The sequence below is a fragment of the Poeciliopsis prolifica genome, unplaced genomic scaffold, assembly GCF_027474105.1.
Source record: "Poeciliopsis prolifica strain line A6 unplaced genomic scaffold, Auburn_PproV2 SCAFFOLD018, whole genome shotgun sequence".
Taxonomy (NCBI): domain Eukaryota; kingdom Metazoa; phylum Chordata; class Actinopteri; order Cyprinodontiformes; family Poeciliidae; genus Poeciliopsis; species Poeciliopsis prolifica.
Genome location: NW_026562393.1, coordinates 6,067,232 through 6,087,297, shown reverse-complemented (window position 1 = coordinate 6,087,297; position 20,066 = coordinate 6,067,232). Strand labels below are relative to the sequence as shown.

Below are 20,066 nucleotides of genomic sequence, written 5' to 3'. Positions count from 1 at the left end.
AGAAAAGAAAAAAAGAAAAGGGCCCCGGCCTTCTTCTGTCATTTCTCTCAGTGCCAGCTGCTGCTCATCCTCACACTTAGACGGTTAACTTTGGGCGCGGTGCCTTTAACAATCAACTATGATGTATTTCCACTGGTAGCATAATTATACTTAATGCTGTTCTGATTTAGAGCTGTGGCGGGAAATGAAAAGAAATGGTGAGCTGGATGTGCCTCTTCCCTTTAAAAGATTAAAAGATTTAGATTCTTCTTCTTACTGCTCTGCCGTTTGAGCCCACGCTGTCAATATTTAATGTCTTTGTCTCCTTCAGATGTGTCTGAATCGTCGGTGCCAGAACGTCAGCGTTTTTAGTGTGCATGAGTGTGCAGCCAAGTGCAGCGGTCGAGGGGTAAGTGCAGCACCTTCCTCATCCTTGTTCAGCTGCTGTGAAGCTGCAAAAAGCTTTGAACAGATCTAAACCCGGTTAATATTATCCCATTAATTCCTCAAAGAAGCTTAAGCTGCAATGGGTTCAAAATGCAGCCCATTGTGTATTTATTAGGGAACAAACACAACGCTTGGCAATAAATCACCTAAAATGCTGAAAGGTTCAATCAGTTAGGCGTAATGATCTCATTTATGTTCAGCTCTAAGTGCCATTCATCATACGGCCAGGCTGTCATTCCCGTCCTAAACTGTGTTTTGCATTATTTTAGCCAGATTTGATTTGGGGCAATTCTACAAATTTAACTTTAAGCCAGGTTGCCATAGGTTTTTGGATTTTACATTTTTACAATGTACTTGTTTCATACCTCTTCAGCTTTTCACATTTCAAGGTATTTTTTGTGGTAGACAAACACAAAATGAGCAGGTGCACATTCGCAGTTTTCCAGGACGTGTCATTCCTGCCTGCTTAAGTTGAACCCGATTGGATTTCTTGTTTCATGAAAATGTTTCACCTTTTATCCAAAAGGCTGCTGTTCTCAACATGGTTGGAAGTAATAAGGTTAGACGTTTTAGTTGGAGCAGTCGCTCTAATGGAACCATTATTGTCACTTGAGTCACTGCAGGGGCTAGAAAGATGGAATCTGAAGCCATGTCCTCAGTGTTGGATTTTCAAATTTAACGAAAATGACTTATTTCATTCACTCTTCTCTCAAACTATTTATCCTCCCGGTCCAAAATATCCTCTTTGCTGTCTTCAAAAGTATCTTTTGCCATTGGGATGTAAACAAACTCTTGCATTGTGACTCTGTCAACTTGACTCTTTTGGATTGGCCCATACTTTTGTGTAAAAATGTTTTCATTTCTCCAATATAGAGATCCATATTGGAGCTCTCTGTATTGGAAAAAAATATATTCCAATGAATACTAACCTTCTGCTAATTATGGGGCTTGAAATGTACCTGAAATACCCCTCTTTGTTTCTTAGATAACCCTTCAGCATATGAGAAGTCGCCTGTCATCTTTTCTTCACATCTCCTTCAGTGGACTGAGTTGAACGCTTTCTTAAGAGACTCCAGTTAATGTATCCACCCGTTTGAGGAGCTGCTTGATGTGTTCCTTGTCTTTCCCTTGTGGAAACCTTTTTGGCTTAACGCTGCAAAGGTTCTGATGGCTGATAGATTAGGTGGTGAGATTCAAAAAGTAGGTACTACAAGATAAAGCCTCTTAACAGCTCCCAGAGGCTTTGGCTGTGACTACTACACTCATTCCCTTCATCTTAAAATGAAACATCACCAGTTATTACAGGGGTCATATTTGTTTGTAAAGTTCCAGTAAAGTCACATAAACTTCAAGGAATGCTTAACATACTGAAACAAAAGGATGTGGGTTTCTCCAGGAGAGAGGGCACCCCTGCATGCAGAGATTAGATCAAGATGTTGCTGGAAAGAGAATACCTCACCTGTTTCAGATTACGCAGGCAGGGAATCCTTCTGGAGTTTCTTCCTCCTGCACTGAGCAGGATGGGGGAAGATAAGAGGGTGAGACTGTAAAAATGTGATGTCAGAGAAATGCTGTGCTTTGTTTCTCATACTACTCGCCTTGATTTGATTTTCTCAAGGCACCACGAAGTACATCTGAGTTGGAACAACTAGGAAATTGTTTTTTTTTTGTTTGTTTTCTTGAATTCAGCTTTTGTAAACAGAGTTTCTGAAGGATTTTAAACCTAAATTCCACCAATTCACATTGGTGGAATTTACATTGGTAAATGTAAATTTACCAATCTAAATTTAAAATAAACAAAAAAAGTGAATCACCAAGTCAGACGTCAAAGAAAACCAGAAATCGTTTTTACCAGCCAAACCCTGATCAGCGGATATCTTCTCTTTCGCTGTTTATAAGGTGTAGCTTTGTAGCTAATGTTATATTGTCAAAACATAACTTTAAAACCTAATCTCCAAATGTATTTTTCTTGCTCTGCAGGTGTGCAATAGCAACAAAAACTGTCACTGTGAGGCTCACTGGGCTCCTCCCTTCTGTGACAAAGCAGGTTTTGGAGGAAGTGTGGACAGCGGCCCCATCAGGCTGGCAGGTAAAATCTACTTCTTGTTGTCTTATAAAATTCTGGTCTGCATTTGTTTGGAATGGACTGGTTAGGCACGATCACAGTAATAAACGCTGACTATCTGCAACAATAAAACCGGTCCAGTTTACATTCATTTGTAATACTATTGTCTCAAAATTCAACTGCAACCATTTTTACCAACTAGTCAGATTTATATCAAATTGTGTGCAGTTCAATTTATTTATGATGCAGTACATTCAAGTCCTTTAACACCTGAGGAAGTCCACCACACTGCAATGAGTCATTGACCACAGTAGTGAAAGACTCAGTTTTCCTGAATAAGCTCGAGGTGAAAGGAAGCATTCACTTTCAACCAGAGGACGCCTCCTGCACCTTCAGAAGAATGTTGTCAATACAATGTGGTAGAGCTTATGGAAGAAGATCAGATTGTTTGGAGATATTGCTTAGAAATTCACCTGCCTATATCTCAGTGCATCTCTTACTTATTTACATTTTACTCTGAGTAAAATGTAACTTTGTAACTTTTAAATTGGTCTTGATCAACAGTTGTTCTGGCTTCAGAAATCTTGAAAGTATTGCTTTGGACATTGGTCACTTTTTTTATGAGATCATGGCGCCTTTTTGTTACTATGTGCTTGAAAATGGAAAAAAAAAAGGGGAATATTCATTTGCCACCCTTGGAATTGTTCAAAAAAATGCTCTTCATTGTGTTTTCACCTCAAATCCAACTTAAATCCAAAAACAGCTGGCGCCATTGTGGAAGTGTTTAAGGAGGAAAATCGTTTCCATGAAGTTTTAAAACATCCCAGATCCTACATTGCCTGCAGAAAATACGCCCACAGCAAAACACTAACAGTCAAAACTGCTTAAATATCAGCAGTTTTATAATATTGTGTTTAAGTTCCTGTTATATCCATATGTGTGTTTACATGAGCAGACAGCAGGAATCTGGCTGTGGGTATCCTGGTGGCTCTCCTCACCGTGCTGGTAGCAGCTCTGATCATCTGCGTCAAGAGGAAAACCCTGATTGGGCTCTTGATTACCAGCAAAAAGGATCAAATGGAGAAGCTCAGGTTATAATTCAGTCATTTATCGACATGTTGTCTGCAGTTGCTAAAATGTTTAAAATAAGACTTGGAATGTTTTCCAAATTGATATCCAGACTTCCAAGGCAGTCTGGAAAAGTATGAAATATGGTTTAAGTATTTTCCCAGTTGTGGATAAGTTTCAGAAAAAGTTTTTCCTTTGCTATTGTCTAAACATCCATCTGCCCTTCCATTTGTCCTTTCTTCTTTCCTTCCTTCCTTCCATCTTTCATTCTCCTTTTTCCTTCTTTTGATCTTACCTTCCTTCTTTTTTCTAGCTTCCTTTTATTATATTATATAATTTGTCACATTGTTTCTTTCCTCCACTTTCTTTTTCTCTATTTCCTCCTTTCCTTCTTTCTGTCATTCTTTATTTGTAACTCTTTCTTTCTTTTTTTATTTGTCTTCAACTATTTTTTTATCTTTTTTACTTCTTTCATTGCTTCTTTCCTTCTGTCTTTTTTCCTTCCTTCCTTCCTTTCTTCAATCCTTCCCTCCAAAATGTATAGAAACCCTGAAAACAATATTTTCTTCAACTGTATTCTGTAAAGGGACGTCGGATTGATAAAATAAGCGCTTTCTTTTCCAACTTATGCAGCAGATCAGAAAACGCTCCAGTCAACGGTCCATCGGCGCCAAAGCAACACCTTTCTTCTCCAACCCGACCAGCCCCACCTCTGCCCCACAGTGCCACTATCTTCAAGGTGACGTCCGCATCTACCAAACCTCTAAAGAATGCACAAGTAACATCCCTACTGTATCTGTCTGAACCAAACGGAGGATTAGCACGTCAGTTCTCTTGCCGATTTTGCAGCGGCTCCCACAAATCATCCTCCGCTGAATTGATGTGTTGTTTTCACACAAACGGCAGCTCATTCAAATCCAATTAAGTCATCCCACTGAACGTTGATGTGTGGAGGAGGCAGTGATAATGGAGTGTGTGGTGAGCGAACGGGGGCCCAGGACACGCAAATGCATTTCTTGTCATTAGCAGCTGCCTGCTCAGAGAGAAATTGATTTATCTGCGTGTGAAGAATGTTGAGTTGCTCAGTTGACACCTTAAAGTAATTTTGTTGCTAATAATTGTGAGACAGAGGGCACGTTTTCTGCTGTAATGACTCTTGTGGCTGCATCGCTGCATGCTTTGACCGCTCCATTATCATCCCAGTGCTAACAGGAAGTGATCTGATGGATGTAGAGGTTGCTCAAGAGCAAAGCCAAAGATGTTAGGTTAGAACAGATGCTCATGTTGTAATATGTATTAGGTCCAATGCAAAGTTTTCCTTTAACTTTAGTTTGCCCCTGTATTATCAAAAATTGTTTCACCAGAGTTTTATCTGAAATACCAACACATCGGTTTATTAAATCTTTTTAACCTTAAAAAGTGTGGCAGGCATTTGTATTCAGTCTCCATCTTTTTCATGTTTTGTTTCTTATTCGGGGAACTATAGCTCGTTTTCTTCAGCTTCCACGATCATTCAATACTTTTTGTTGGTGTATCAAATAAAATCCATCCCCTCCCCCAAAAATGCGTTAAAGCTTGTGCTTGCAATGTGAGAAGAAGTGAAATGGTTCAAGGGGTGCTCATACTCTGGCTGGGCAGTTGGCAGCATGTGTTTTTTATTTGGTAAGAGGAGAAAAGATGTAAGGCTGTTTGAAGTTAGCACAGTGCAGGTGAGGTCATTTTCCACTTGTGAAAGGAGTGCCTTGGTGTGTTTTAGCTGCTCACATCCAAATGTGAAACAGACTTCTATTATGGCTATACCTGATCTCCAATCTCTCTTACTGTGGTCTGTTTAGCTGTGTGCATTCAGGAATTAGCCTAAACTGAGGACTTATGGGACAGTGTCATCTTAAACTTGTTACCGGTGCAGGATTGATTTGTACGTCCTTGACAACGTCCGGAAGAAGAGGAGGAGGACAGCATGATTGATTCTGAAGGAGATCAGATGGTTTAACTTTTCCACACTCATCTTTTCTGCAGTCTCCTCAGCGGGCGTCAGATGCAGCGCCCCCATCGGTTCCCTACCCGTCCCACAGTCTGCACAGGCTCCCCCAGTGCCCTCCAGTTCATCTTAGCCACCCGGTCCCTCTGTCTCTCACATTGTCCCTCACCCCCGGGCCCAGGCAGCCGAGGCCCCCAGCGCCTCCGCCCCACCGGGCCCCTCTGCCTCACACCCACATGGCACCAAGGGGGACATCGTTTCACAGCATGTCGCACCACAATTCCTGCAGGATGGTCATGGTGAGTGAATTTCCTGCTTGCTCAATTGGAAACATTTCATGCCATAATGTTACTGTAACTTCCCTGCTGCATCTGGAGTGCTTTTACCCCGGTAACACCTACCCAGGGAAACAACGGCGTTCACCACATTTTCAGGCTGGTGTTTCGATACTGGTTGTTTTCATGGTGCTTTTGTGTCCTATAAAAGTAGCGGCTTGTTAACAGCTACCAGCAATCTAAGAAAAATAAAGAATGTCGATCCTGCTACACAAACTGCCACGTAAATCATAAAAATGGAGCCAGACGTGCTGTGAAGGAGGGAGCAAATCTGACAAAAAATATCAGAGGGTTGTAAACCTGCTGTCGCAGTAATTCTATGGAGTTTAGTTTTTTGCCCTTCAGGCTGGAAGAGACAGTTGTTGATTCCTGGAGTTCAGTCTCCTTCATTCTGCAACAAAAAAATTCTTCTGCTCAAACTACCTAGTTTATAATGAACCCTGGAACTTCCACATTTTTCATATGACAGTCACAAACTTCAATGTATGTTATTGAGATAAACCAACACATTGTAGCATAACTGGAAAAATGATATGGGATTGTGTGCCTATTCTGAGAACCCTTGCATTAGACCAAAGGACCTTCTTTCACATGCTGGCTGAATATTACTTTTACATTTTTTTATTGTGGGGTATCAGAGCAAAATGGGAAGTGTTCTCATAATGCACTACATTGTCTCAGTCTATAACACAAAATCTCAGTGAAATACATTTCATTTTGTACAAGATTTGAAAATGATGATAAGCATAAGCACTTTTGAAAGGCACTGAACATTCCTAAATGTTCTGCCACATTTCAACTGGATGTGTTTTTGTTTTTGTTTCCTTTTTGTGCCGTTTTGAAAATTTGTCCATTGAGTACCGTGTATAATAACTCTATTCATGTAATTTAAGCTGCGGTAATTAGTGTTTGAGCTCTAGAAAATAGTTTTTCTGTCCACATGTAAGAATTTTTTGTCAAGATGTCGAGAATAATTAGCTTTTCACTTCCTAAATTGCGTAAAAATGTATTTTTTGATGATTTGCATTCACCAGCTAAGGCTCGGATCCCAGGAGTGTGCTGAGCTGAAAAAGTGGGATATTTTTTTCTCCCGCTAATTTGCTCACAAAATAAGACATTTTCAGGTCTCGGGAGGAAAGCAGAAAAAAATTAATGGCTTCTTTTTTGTGAATTTGTTTCGTGCCCAATAAATTTCACCTTATTGCTCAAAATTACATTTACAGATGGAATTGTCACATGGAAGCTTCAAAATACTTTTCCCGCTGTCTTTTTATACTCAAAATTCTGCTCCTTGGAAGTAAAAATGAGCGTTTGATGTATGATCAAAATCTTCCATTAATGAACTTTGAAAAGATGTATAAAACAGCTCAAAATAATGTTTAATTGCAGTTGTATACTTATCAAGTGGGGGGGAAATATCATATGTCTGCTTGTCATTGAAGGGTGGTAATGAAGATGTTGCCTTCATCGGGTACACCCTGGACAGGTTTGCAGTCCCTCATAGGACTGGGAGAGAATTCCATTTTAATAATTACACAATGTCTCTAAATCGTAGTCTTCAGTTTTCTCTTCTGCTCTCTTCTCTTTAGCTCATCCCCCAGTTTGGAATTAGATCTGCGAACTAAGGTTCACAGAAGGTAGCCACCCAAGAAGGTGAATTTTAGTTTCTGGTGAATCATTTTTCTTTTTTAATATGTGTTTCTGGCTTTAGTGGCCCTTACTTATTGGTAGATGTCCATAAAGAGGGACAGAGAGAGGCGGGAAAGGCATGCAGTAGATGGCCGGTGCTGGGAATTGAACCCGAAGTACAACTGGTTTGAGGACTGCAGCATCTGCAGATCTGTAGTGCCACATGGTTCTACCACTGAGCCATGTGGCGCTCACTTCTGTGTCAATTTAACCATATATTTTGGATTAGTATGCTAGTGTTTCCCTGCCTTACTTCGGGTTTAGCTGATCGCAGTTCAGCAAACATTCAATTGAATTCAATTGAATTCACCCTGGCTGAAAAAAGGAAACACCTAAAATATGCTATGGACTTGTTCATCTAAAGATTACTTGCCTTCTTAGTTCCTTCAAAACAAACTTGAGTTGTCTACCATTTTATTTATTTATTTTTTAACGTTTTAATTTATAATGCGCCTGCAGACACTGGTGAGTTTGTTGTGAGGTATTGAAAACTGCAATCAGCAGTATTCAAAACTGCAACTAAAAAGTGGAAAATGAGAGACTTTATTGAAACTAAGCCACAGTCAGGTAGAAAAAACTACATTTCATAGTCACAACTGCCAGGAAAATTATGCAGAGTCAAAAACCAGAAAGAGGCAAATAATGTATACATAAATTCCATTGACATATAATACTGCAGATGTAATGCACGTTCCAGCTTGAGTTATCCAAAACACAAGGAAAAATTGTTGGCCACAGCTGAAAAAAAAAAAAAACAGGCAGGAACTGAAGTGTCGTCAGTATCCTGATATCAGTATTAATTTGTCAGTTGTATATCTCACATTTACAGTTCATTAAAGATAGACAGAATTTACTGAAACATCTGGTATGATGCCAAAAAGAATAAAGCACCGCACCATCTGAGAAAACAAAGTATCTCATCCAAAACTCCCACAAAACAATTTCTGCTGTTATTGATGAGAAAGGGGAAAAATACATATTATTAAGAGCTCACGTAAGCTTTTGATCAAGGTGGTATAGATAGTTTCTCTTAAAGGTATGCTTTTAAAAGTTATTGCTTTTCCATTAATCTTCTCTAAAAAACTGCAATTCTGTCAGAGTATGTCAACTGATACCCACAACTGCATTTTCTTCTAATCATTTCCTGTCTTCCTTAAAGAAATTAAAAATCTGAATAACTAAGTTGCACCACTGATTAAGTGATACCAAATCTTTTTTCTCACCACTTTTGAAAGTGGTAACTGCATTTTCTTTAGCGCTTATTAAAAGGCAAATTCAAATTGAGGCTTTTTACGCATCTCTTTCACAAATCTGTGTTGCCATCAAATGCAGTTCACATTCACACATTTGCATTGCTTTACACTACCGCGCTGCAATTTCTGTGTCCTCTTACAACAGCGTTTAGTTTTACGCAGCTTCTTGATTACCTAGCGCCTGTTCAGCAGGTGCCGTACATCAGCTCTTTGGCAGGATTTTGCATTTCGGAAGTAGAACCCCTCAGTTGCTCCTTGTCGATGTCAAAACGTGAAAGTGATTCCTTTTGGCAGAAGACTTCCCTGACAGTATCTTTGGCAGCTGTTTGGCAGCTCCAACTTGTTGACAGAAGACATAAAACACCAGTGAAAGCTCTCTGCTGGGGGCACTAAGGCTCTGCTTCCACACAGATTTTTGCAGTTTGGGGTCAGTTATGTTTTGCTGAAGCTGCAGAAGAATTTGCAGGCGGCTAATCACTTTATCACAGACGCTCATTTCACTTAACAGCAATTCATTTGGTTGTTGTTTTGCTTTGGCAGTTGAAGAATATGTTTGGATGGACCTCAAGTGAAGCTGGCCTTGTTTACTGCTTTGGAGGATTTGCTGTCTGTGTGGAGTGTTGCGCTATTGTTGTTTGCGAAGCCAAGGAGAAGACACATGGAAGTCTGCTAAGATTTAGAAATCATTCTGGCCTCAGTTTTTCAGAAAAAGACTGAAACCACACAATGCCTCCTCTCGTCATATGTTGCCTGATAAGTGTGCCAAGGTGTCTGAAAGGAGAGAAGGAGGGGGAAAAAAAATCATACATGCTGTAATCGTCTGTTTATGAGTGCCCTCTGGTGGCAATCCTCAGCCATTATTTTCTGTCTTTCCTCGAGCAGGAGCTCGAGAAACCCAGCCCTCCTCAGAAACCTCTGCCTGCTGACCCAAGGACCTCCCGGCTGGTGCGGAGTCCATCTGGTGTTCAGAGCAGCACTTTAGTCCGAGGGTCCTCTGCAATGTGTGGCCCTGCAGCGGCAGCTGGTGCCTCCAGACCTGCACGCCACGTACCACGCCCCAACAAGTGAGCAGCTTCTTTCACCATGCACACCTCAACTCAATAAGGATGTGAATTTCATAATACTTTAGAGCTTTTAATAATACTTTTTAACCACTGGAATTTTTTTTTCCCAGGGTTGGATTATACAACTGTCTGTTAATTTATTAACTAAATTTTACATATATGCAAAAGCACAGCTGTAGTTTATAAATCTTACATGTCTCCTTTTCTTATTTTTTTCCATCCGTAGGCCAAGTCCCAAACATCCTCCGACGCTACCAAAGCCTTGCATCATCGCCAACGTTAGATACAGCAGCTGAGACTTTGGTCAGAGGGGACAGTTTTTTTTGTAACAAAAACAAATTTAAAAAAACAAAATTGCACTATGAAAACTCTGAGAATCCCACATAAAAAAAAAAAAGACAGAGGCACCTCTGAGTTGTGAACCATGAGATTTGCTGTGTCCCTTTTAGTGCTCTGCCTCTGATTGGTGCTACAAGTCTGTGCTCAGGTAGATGTAAAGTATTTATAATTGCGTATTTATTGCCACCCAGTGCACTGTGCCAGACACTTTTACTACACAGTAACAACTTTGGCTCTTTTTTTATCTCACTTTTTTTTATATTTACACTGATGTATTTTGAAGGAGGAAAAAGAGTATGAAAAACATTTCTGTGAATCATTTAGATGTGCAGTGGCTTTTAAAATGTTTCATAATTTTTTAGGTTTTTCCTATTTTATCACTGAAAGTTCAGTTTAATGGTATGTCATATCGATGACCAAACCAAAGTCCTGCGCCATTGTAAAGCAGAAGCAAAATTATGCATTTTAGTTTATCACAAACCATGAAGGGGATCCGGTAAAAGTGGAGAAGAAGATCAAATGATGAAGAAAATGAACTCTTTGGCCTTCCTACAAGATCTGTGGGGAAAATTAGAATGACCCAGTCAAAGTAAAGACCAGAATCCAACTGAGAATCGATTTTCACAGATGTCCTCCAAGTAGTCTGCTTGAGCTTAAGTTAATTTGCGTAGAAGAATTGGCAGAAAGTCTTGAGATGTGCAAACCTGGTGGAGCCGCGACTCAAAAGACATGCAGGTGTAAATAGAGCAAAAGAAGATTCAACTCAGGGGGGCCTGGAAGCAAGTGCATTCATCTTTTTCTTGTCAAATATTTTTGAAAAGCATGCTTTATTTTTTTCCACTTCACAATTATGCACTGCTTTGTGTTCAACTATTATTAAAAAAATATCAATTAAATTTATAAAAGTATATGGTCACAGATAAGTGAAAGACTTTGGATGGATATTGTACTGTGACACAATGCGAAAAACCTAAAGGATTATGATTTTTTTAATTTTTTTATTTACAAGGCACTGTGGATGTCTTTCTGTAAAAAGTTTAAAAAAGGGAATTCTTGACGTTATGGTTGTGTTCTCCAAACTACATGTGGAGCTTAAAATGAGTATTTCGCAATGACTGACGATGCCTGTAAGGTTTCTTGAAGAGGAATGCTCTGTGTAGCATCTTGAGCCAATCTGGAAAGCCTTGAAACAACCACAGAAACACAGATAGTGGTGTTACAACCTCAGCTCTGCAGCACACTCTACAATCAGGGGGTATTGAGTTGGGCTCCTTTTTCTTCATCTGCATCACAAAAAGTTAAGTAAAGCCAGAACCGAACTCTGATCTAAAACGAGTTGAAATCAAGAACCTGTGAAACATGGTGTCTGTGTGTGTGGGTGTGTGTGTGTGCGTGTGTCTGTTTTCTTCTTTTTTGTAAGAGTTTGACTCTATGCCTTTCTGCACAAAAGACTACAATTTAGCCATGGAATCATTAAATACTTTGCTCACATGTTCAGCTCCAGCTTTTATGAAAATGCTGTTTTTACTTTGACAGTTAAAAGTGTTCAGTGAGCCATCTTTAATCCATAACATCCATACATTATGTTTTGCTTTTTTTTTTAATTTTGGCTTTATTTAGAAAATCAATTTACATGTTGTTTTATCATCCTTGATGAAGACATTGTTTACTTGACTACAGTTCAGTATGTATATCTACATGCACACTGAAAATACTCTGCATGCATTTTATTTTTAGTTTCAGTTATTTTTTTTTTTACTCTGCATTCACTTGCCTTTTCTCTGTGCTCATGTACAACGTACATTATGTATGTTTGTTTGTTGTATTACAGGCAAACACATTTTCACATGTTTTTTTAACTAATGACTGTTTGATACTTTACATGTAAAGAAACCCTGAAGTGTCATTCACCAAGTTCAACCACACAGGCAGCATTAGTAAAGCTGTTTTAATAAAGAGGACAGTTTCTGGGTTTTCGTGTGCGTGTTCACATCATGACTGGAGTCAAAAGAATGTTAAGAGCAAAAACCAGGGTTCATACACGGTCTGGAAAGTCTGGGATTTAATTTCAGTATATCCCTGATCAGAATAAGGGTGGTAAAATACAACTTTATTGCCTATTCCATTGTCTCATAGTTGGCTTTACTCCCATCCTTCCTTTCATCTTTGTGGTGCTTAATTTTCTTCTTCCTCATCTATATTTTTTCCTTTCTTAATTTCTTTCTTATGAATTTCTTATTTTTTTCTTTTCTTCTTTGTGTCCTCCCTTCCTATCTCTTTTTTCCAGGTTCTTTAATTAAAACCAGCCATGCTATCTACCATAATTTTATGGTGAATTACGAGTTACTTTTTAGATTGAGAAGTCTAGGAAGTTGTGTCTGGAAATCCATAGAATTATAAGATCATACATTAAATCTTAAACCCAGTTTGTTAGATAAAATTTTAAATAAAACAAATAAAATATTTTTATACTGAAAGCATGTCCATATAGTCTGTGATATACCGTATGTACTCTGTACATATATCAGGATATACAGTATAAGTACCCTGTTATATGTATATATCACTGCCACAATAATGGCATTGATCAAAGCATCAATGCCACAATCATCAGCTGAAGTGTAAGTACAAAATTCAAAATCTACTTAGAACCGTCAAGATCATTTTATTTTCTTCTTTTCTTTCTTACAATGTCTCTGGTTTAGGAGTGGCTTAATACAAGGATTGTGACAATCACCACACCTTGTGATATCTACAATCCCTAAATTATCAAGGACTTTACAATATTCTCAGTTGTGTTATCTGGGCACCGTTTCATGCCTCACTTTTTTTCTTCCACTTAACTTTCCTATATAAAGTTGGCTACAGCCATCAGTACACAGCTAGTTCTTTTGCTGTATCCTGCTGCTCTGAGTTTGTCAGTGACCTTTGGATGGCATTCAAGTCGCCATTCTTGCTCACGATTGCATAACATAATGTTTCTGCATTAAACATATTTTTATTGGTCTTTTGGAAGAAAAAAACTTCCAAAAGTTTTCTTCTCTTTCTTGTTCTTCTGTTCGGTATGGGTGAATTCAAATAAATAAATGGACGATATATTTATTTATTGTGATTTGCCTGTAGAAAAATGTTGACTGAATAGCTCCCCCACGTGGCAAATCTGCAAAAAAAAAATTTAAAAAGTACGTTTAAAGCTCAACAGGTTTGTCACTATTTCACAGATTTGGAAACCCAGACAGTCATTGGTGGAAACATCCTCGAGCTCGAGGTACATTCTCGACCTTGCACGTGTGAGTTATGTGGGAGAGATTATGACACGGACCCAAGCTGGGATAACTAACAGCGGTCAGCACCGAGCGCACGTGTGATGTCACGTTGGGGCCTAATTGCTCACCGGTGCCGACAGGCCGACAGCAAGTTGCCCTGCGAGCAACTTCACCAACACAACTGGCATCATCGTAGAACCCCTTCGACCTAAAACCAGTTGACTTTGCGGAGAACTGTTTCTGTGTCATGTCGGTTGAAAGCAACTCCAAAGAAGCAGACATTTTCTCGGAGAGCGGGGAAGAAAGTTCGTCTCTTGGTTTTGGAGCTGATCTGGAGTTGAACCAGTTCGACGGGCTGCCCTTTTCCTCTCGGTACTACGAGTTACTGGAAAAGAGAAAGGCTCTTCCGGTGTGGAAGGTCAGGAGTCGGTTTGAAGATGCCCTAGAAAACAACCAGCTGGTTATTGTGTCCGGAGTAGCACAAACTGGCAGCAGTACGCAGGTTAGGCATTTTACCCTCTTGGTCTCTTTAAAGAGAGTTTCACGTGTCATATATCACATTCTTGAATCTCTTTAGATTGGGGCTCTATTGTTTTACCCCTTTATTTTAAAGACCACTTTATTTTGCTTCACGGTTCTGATTTAAGCGATTTTCTTGTTCTTCTGGTCTGGCAGTAATTCACTGATAGTCATTATCTGGCAGTAATCTGGCTTGGATATGAACAAAACAAAATATGGTGGATCAGTTCATTCATGGTTTCACAGAGGGGCCAATTATAAATAGACAAGTCGTTTTCATTTGGCTGCAAGGCATATTTTCCTAAGGGGCAATAATAAATTGATGCTGACAAAGTCCAAATTCATTGAAAATGTTGGTATTCCAAGATAATTTTGATAGAATAAAATATGTATTTTCCGGGTACGTTTCCATAAAATATGCATCTTAAGCTGCTGAGAAGAGGTTTACAAAGGCTAAGTTAATGTTTTTTTTTTCAGAATGTTGTCCAGGAGAACATCCATAACCCAGTTTGCCTGTTGTTTTTCCCCAGGATAATTTTGTGTGCACCTTCACATGGTTGGCAGATGCTTGATCCAAATTGAAAGTGTTTCTTTTCCCCGTGATTTGATACAATCATAAAGCTTCAACTTCCCTTGTTTGTGTGAGCAAAATCTGCCCAGCGCAGCAGATGTTGTTGTCACAGAGAGCCTGCCCAATCTGCTGCCTGCATGCTGGCTTGTCACTCTGTACAAAGAATTTCAGCTGCCTTGTTGGAGGACCTCCTGCTGCTAAGCCCCAATCCGCTAGAGCCGCCACATGCTGCCGAAGCAATTTTGCATCATGAACAATAATGCTATCGGATCCTCTGCCACTATTTGTTTAGCTCATGCAAGAGCTCTTAATATAATCCTCTAAGCATGCTCTATACTTCAAAAAATGAAGTGATATGATTGGAAACACTGCAATGTTTACGGTGTGAACTTATTTATGTTGAACATCTCCTTTCAGATTCCTCAGTGGTGTGCAGAGTTCTGCCTGTCCGCCCAGTTTCAGCATGGCGTGGTTGTGTGTACACAGACTAACAAAAGGCAAGCTGTGGATCTTGCTCTGCACGTGGCTGATGAAATGGATGTGAACATCGGTCATGAGGTGGGCTACACCATCCCTTTGGAGACCTGTTGCTCCTCTGACACTGTCCTAAGGTTTGTTGATGGTTATGTTGTTTAGTTTCCCCAATAAGCAGCAGTAGCACAACAACTTGGTGCAACATTTTGCAATGTCATTGCAAAAGTATCCGCTTCTTCACATTTAATCATGTTCCAGTCAAAAACTTCAGTTCATGTCACCGGCATTCCATGTGGTAGAACAGCAGAAAATGTTGGAAGGCAAAATGATAAATAGTTTTCAAAATTATTTTTTCAAAGTCAAATTTACAAACTTCAGCAGATGTTTGTATTTATCCTCCTTTTCTCTAACATGCCTGAATCAAATCAACTTGTCCTCAACTGGAGGACATGTTGATCTTATTGATCTTGTCTTGTGTGTGATTTGACCACACCACAAACTCCAAGAGGGTTTTTCAGCATTGATCAAATTCCTCATTGATCAATGCTGGATCTGCATTGATCCAGCAGTTTTATGAAGGAGTCAGAGGTTTGTTAGAAAACAAGTGAAGAAACAGAATGTCAAAGACCAAGAAAAACATACACACAGAGTATTAAAACTGTGTGTCAGAAATTAATGTTAACAAATCTTTATTTCTTCAGAAAAATCAACTTTGCTTTAAACCAGTTAGAGGTGAGGCTTAACAGCCACTTTAATGGAGAACATTTAAATGTAGTGATCATTTATATTTAATTCGTCAGCCAGGTGTGTCAACAGTTGTATTTTAAGACCCCATTCATCCAAGTTTTAATGTATGAAGTCAGGACCAGTGCAAAAACAGCAATGGAAAGAAAAGAAAAACAGAAACTGTCAATTTTTAATCTTTCAGATATTGCACTGATGACATGTTGCTGAGAGAAATGATGTCGGACCCTTTTCTGGAACAATATGGAGTCATTATTATAGACCAGGCCCATGAAAGAACAGTCAGCACAGACATCCTGCTGGGTCTCCTCAAGAACGTCCTCCTGCAGAGGCCTGAGCTCAAGGTGGTGGTCCTCACCATGTCCGCTGTGGTGGACAGGCTCCTGAGTCACTACGGAAGCGTGCCAGTCATCAAACTAGAGATCTCTGGTTCTCCTGAGGTGGTGTATACCAAAATGAAGAACAAAGACTATTTTTGCCTTGCACTCACACTGCTTCAGGAGCTCCACCTTACCAAAGAGATCGGAAATGTCATGGTGTTTTTGGCATCAGAGGAGGTAAGATGGAGTTTGTTTAAGGATTGGGGCTTAATGTTAATCCAAGAGCTATTTATTCAGTCAAAAATAGGTGCTTAAAATCTGTTTTAACAAGGGTTGAATGTAAATCTTTGTAAAAGGATGTCCGCAGAGCTGGGAGTATCATTCAGAGTGAGAGCCCCAGACTGGAAGAGGGACTGGACCAAATCACACCAATCGTTTTGTGCCCAAGCCACCAAGAGTCCTCTCCTTTCCTGATCGAACAAGCAGGCACCACAAACTCCAAGAGAGTTTTTCTTTCGACCCACAAAGAGGAGAATGTGTGGTTGGCTGGGCAATCAGTTAACTTTGTCATTGACACAGGTGTCCAGAAAAAAATGGTAAAAGCATTATTCCTTCAAGAGATTTCAGTAATGAAGTACTACAGTGCTGATAGTACACTCTATATTTGTCAATCTTTTTATGAAGATTTACAATCCAAGAGCAAGAGCTTTCTCTGAGGTGCTTCAACCCATCAGTCAGTGTCAAGCAGATGTGCGCAAACACCTGTGTTCATCAGCAGGTAGATCTTCCAGCCTAAATTCTTTAGTTGTATGAATTTACATTTTCATCAAAATGTGCTTTGCTGTTATTAGTTAAATGTTTCAGACTGTATCCTGAAGCGAGTCTACCCATGGCCGAAACCTACCCACAGATCTTGGACTGTAACATTACACCAACTGTCCTCTACTTAAAGAGAATGGAGATAGCTGGTCTTGGGCAATGTCATTTTATCGAAAGACCAGGTAACGCATCCTACCAATCCGAATAAATTCTGTGTAACATTTATATTTTTAAGTAACTGATTCTCACAAATAGCCTTTTACTATTTTCCTAAAACCGCAGCAGAATTTGTTCTGGGTATCTGTTTGGGTTCATCCTCTCATGGTTTAGCTGAGTTGAGAGCTCAGCAACCAACTATTGTCTGAGTTTTACCCCAATTTCCATTGTGAACAGAACAGATAGAATGAGACCAGTACATTAACAGTTATGTAGTATATCTAGTATAGTGCTGCACTGAAATCAAGTGAAATGGAGGTAAAGGCCAAATAAACTAATGTGTACCATTTCAAATCTGAATCAATAGTTCTTAGCCAAACCAATGTAAGGTTGATAACATGTCACTAATTTGACTTTGGCATAATGGATTTACACTATAGAGTAATGTCCTGTGTTGGACATTTGAGGAGGATGTGTGGAACACAAAGGAAAACAACCAACTGGTTATTGCCCCAAACTAGAAGGAGTATGCAGGCAAGATATTTAACTTGGACAGTGACGCAAAAAATGTTTCATTAGAGGACTGACACACATTACTGTATTTTACCGTGTCATGATTCCAAATGTCTGCATATATAAGATCTATAGTTCAGAAAATAACTTGTTTTAACAGAAATAAAATGTTTTTTTTTTTTTTTTTGTTTGTTCTTTTGTGAAAGATCCAGAAGGTCTCATGCAGGCCTTGGAGGAGCTGGACTACCTTGCAGCTCTAGACGATGATGGGAACTTGTCTGAAATTGGCATCATCATGTCTGAAATCCCTCTCGATCCTCAGATGGCTAAAGCTCTGTTGGCGTCCTGTGAGTTTGACTGCGTTAGTGAGATGTTGACAATCGCAGCCATGCTGTCAGGTATGCACAATCCACATGTTCGGCTTGAAAAAGTTTTGATTCATTTTAGGAGCTTCTGTCCGTCTTTGTGTTTCAGCACCAAGCTGCTTCCTGCGGCCAGCTGGCAGCATGACCCAAGAGGCATTCGAGTGTCAGAGAAAGTTCCAACATCCTGAGGGCGATCACTTCACACTCATAAATATCTACAATGCCTTCAAACAAAAACAAAAAGATCAATGTAAGTTGCACTGTGTTGAGTATAGAGTTCCAATTCTAAATTTGATGCAACAAATTTTAAAACAACCCCACTCTGCAGTATTTTACAATAACTTTTTATGGCACCTCTTGAATTTGACTGAAATTATGAAGTGTGGAAAAACATTGGTAATTCAACTTAAAAAAAAAAAAAAGACCTGAAGGTTTTTATGTAGTACTGTTAAGGGATGTGTCAAGTATTTAATCATATTTTAATGATTACAGGTAATGAAAACCCCATTTTTTATTAATTTTTTTTAAGCAAAGTGGGAAAACTAAAGGTCAATCATCTAACTGCTGTGTACTAAAAACTTTTTGAAATTGTTTTAGACCTGAATGTGAAAACTTGGTGCCAAGACAATTTTCTGGATCATTCCGCCCTGAACATCGCTGACGCTATTAGATCAGAACTGACTAGCACCCTGAACCGAATTGAGCTTCCCATTTCTGAACCGGCCTTTGGAACAAAGACAAACACTAATGACATAAAAAGAGCCCTGCTGGCTGGATTCTTCATGCAGGTAAGAAAAAAAAAAAAGCATATCTGTGTCATTTCTTTGTACTCCTCGGCTTCATTTGTTTTGATCTTTTTTCTTTAATTTGCGGAGATTGCTCGAGATGTGGACGGATTGGGGAATTATCTCATTCTGATGAACAACCATGTGGCCCAGTTGCACCCGTTCTCTGGCTACGGAGTTCAGTCACATAAACTGGGACTACCAGAGTGGGTTGTCTTCAACGAATACGCCCTGTCTGAAAACAGCCTGAGAACAGTGTCAGAAATTTCCCCTCAAGATTAAGTTTAGTTCAGTAGACATCTGCATGTGATTTTCAAGTAAGGGTTCTGACACTTTTGTTTTTTCTTTTTTTGAAATTTTCTAACCTGGGCATTTCAGCACAAGACATTCACCTTGAAAGAACATAGAAAGGAACAAGAACCTGTTTGTTGAACAAATATAGCAGCCCAGTTTTGAATCACTCTCACAGAATAAATGCAGATTCTTAAAAGTAAAGTTTTATTTTTTTTTCTTGAAAAACCTTAAGTTTTTGATAGTTGAATCATTGAAATTCATTCTAAATTTGAAGTCATATAGACAGAAAAAGTAAGTAAAATAGCTGTTTTGAAGTGGTTTTTTGATTGCTCATTTACTCAAAATGTCTAGATCAAAACACTGTTGGATAAACAGTTAAAGTCAAGGAATGATTTTCTAAAGTACTTGTAATAAATATAAATCATTACAAAAACCAAAATGTTTATTGAACATTTTTGGACTTGTTCTATAGAAATTTGTAGGACTTATTCATACCTTGATATGACTTAAATAGTCAAATTCAGACTATTTAAGACAGTGTAGGAACCCTTATAATTGCTTGTTTGTAATATAAATAATCTATCCATCCACAGATTTTTTTTTTGTGTTTTTTTTATATGAACTATATTTTTTTGTATTTTTAATTTGATTTTGTGTTTTAGGTTTAATGAAATGGCACCGATGTACTTCTTCTACAATCTGCCCCCTAGTGAAAGCAAAGAATTACTGCAAGACATGTTGGACTCTGAGGAATCCAGACATTGCACAAAAAAACAAACCACAAACAGAAACGTTAACACTGACTCAAGCTGTGCAGCTGGAACACAAACTGACAAATGTGTGATTCAGTGAGCTGAAGCATATGGGTTGCAGTTTTAAAACGGGTTAGTAAAATATTTGAAGCAGACAGAATCTACAAGGGTTTGTAGGCTGAAGGATTTTGTAAACACTACATGGAAGACTAAAGCGCCGACATATTGAAAACGGTATCAGTAATAAATTCCAGTATATAGATTTGTT

The 20,066-nt window shown here is 39.0% G+C and overlaps 2 protein-coding genes across 5 annotated transcripts in view; both read left to right on the top strand.

The window, feature by feature from the left end:
* The window catches only part of LOC129367920 (disintegrin and metalloproteinase domain-containing protein 12-like), a 98,498-nt gene extending 86,305 nt beyond the window's left edge, over nt 1-12,193 (top strand). For 2 of the 4 annotated variants that reach the window (XM_055042608.1, XM_055042606.1), the window contains 7 exons: nt 311-388; nt 2,407-2,515; nt 3,447-3,582; nt 4,196-4,298; nt 5,579-5,839; nt 9,700-9,881; nt 10,108-12,193. In XM_055042608.1, coding sequence (XP_054898583.1) covers nt 311-388; nt 2,407-2,515; nt 3,447-3,582; nt 4,196-4,298; nt 5,579-5,839; nt 9,700-9,881; nt 10,108-10,177 — 939 coding nt within the window. In that variant the 3' untranslated portion in view covers nt 10,178-12,193. Of the gene's footprint in view, nt 1-310; nt 389-2,406; nt 2,516-3,446; nt 3,583-4,192; nt 4,299-5,578; nt 5,840-9,699; nt 9,882-10,107 lie in introns of all 4 variants that reach the window. The other 2 variants (XM_055042607.1, XM_055042605.1) reach the window with 1 other exon arrangement.
* A 702-nt stretch (nt 12,194-12,895) lies between these two features.
* Nucleotides 12,896-19,844, top strand: LOC129367916 (putative pre-mRNA-splicing factor ATP-dependent RNA helicase DHX32). The gene is made up of 11 exons (XM_055042598.1): nt 12,896-13,988; nt 14,994-15,187; nt 15,979-16,351; nt 16,471-16,710; nt 16,799-16,892; nt 16,966-17,115; nt 17,809-18,000; nt 18,077-18,217; nt 18,565-18,755; nt 18,843-19,069; nt 19,709-19,844. The coding sequence occupies exons 1-10, from the start codon at nt 13,734-13,736 to the stop codon at nt 19,032-19,034; spliced, it is 2,022 nt and encodes a 673-aa protein (XP_054898573.1). The 5' UTR covers nt 12,896-13,733; the 3' UTR covers nt 19,035-19,069; nt 19,709-19,844.
* Nucleotides 19,845-20,066: the final 222 nt, after the last annotated feature.

Coding starts and splice junctions, on each gene's coding strand:
- LOC129367916 (XM_055042598.1), top strand. CDS start 13,734: ATGTCGGTTGAAAGCAACTCCAAAGAAGCAGACATTTTCTCGGAGAGC. Junction 18,218..18,564: donor ACAAAAACAAAAAGATCAAT/GTAAGTTGCACT, acceptor AAATTGTTTTAG/ACCTGAATGTGAAAACTTGG. Junction 18,756..18,842: donor TGGCTGGATTCTTCATGCAG/GTAAGAAAAAAA, acceptor TAATTTGCGGAG/ATTGCTCGAGATGTGGACGG.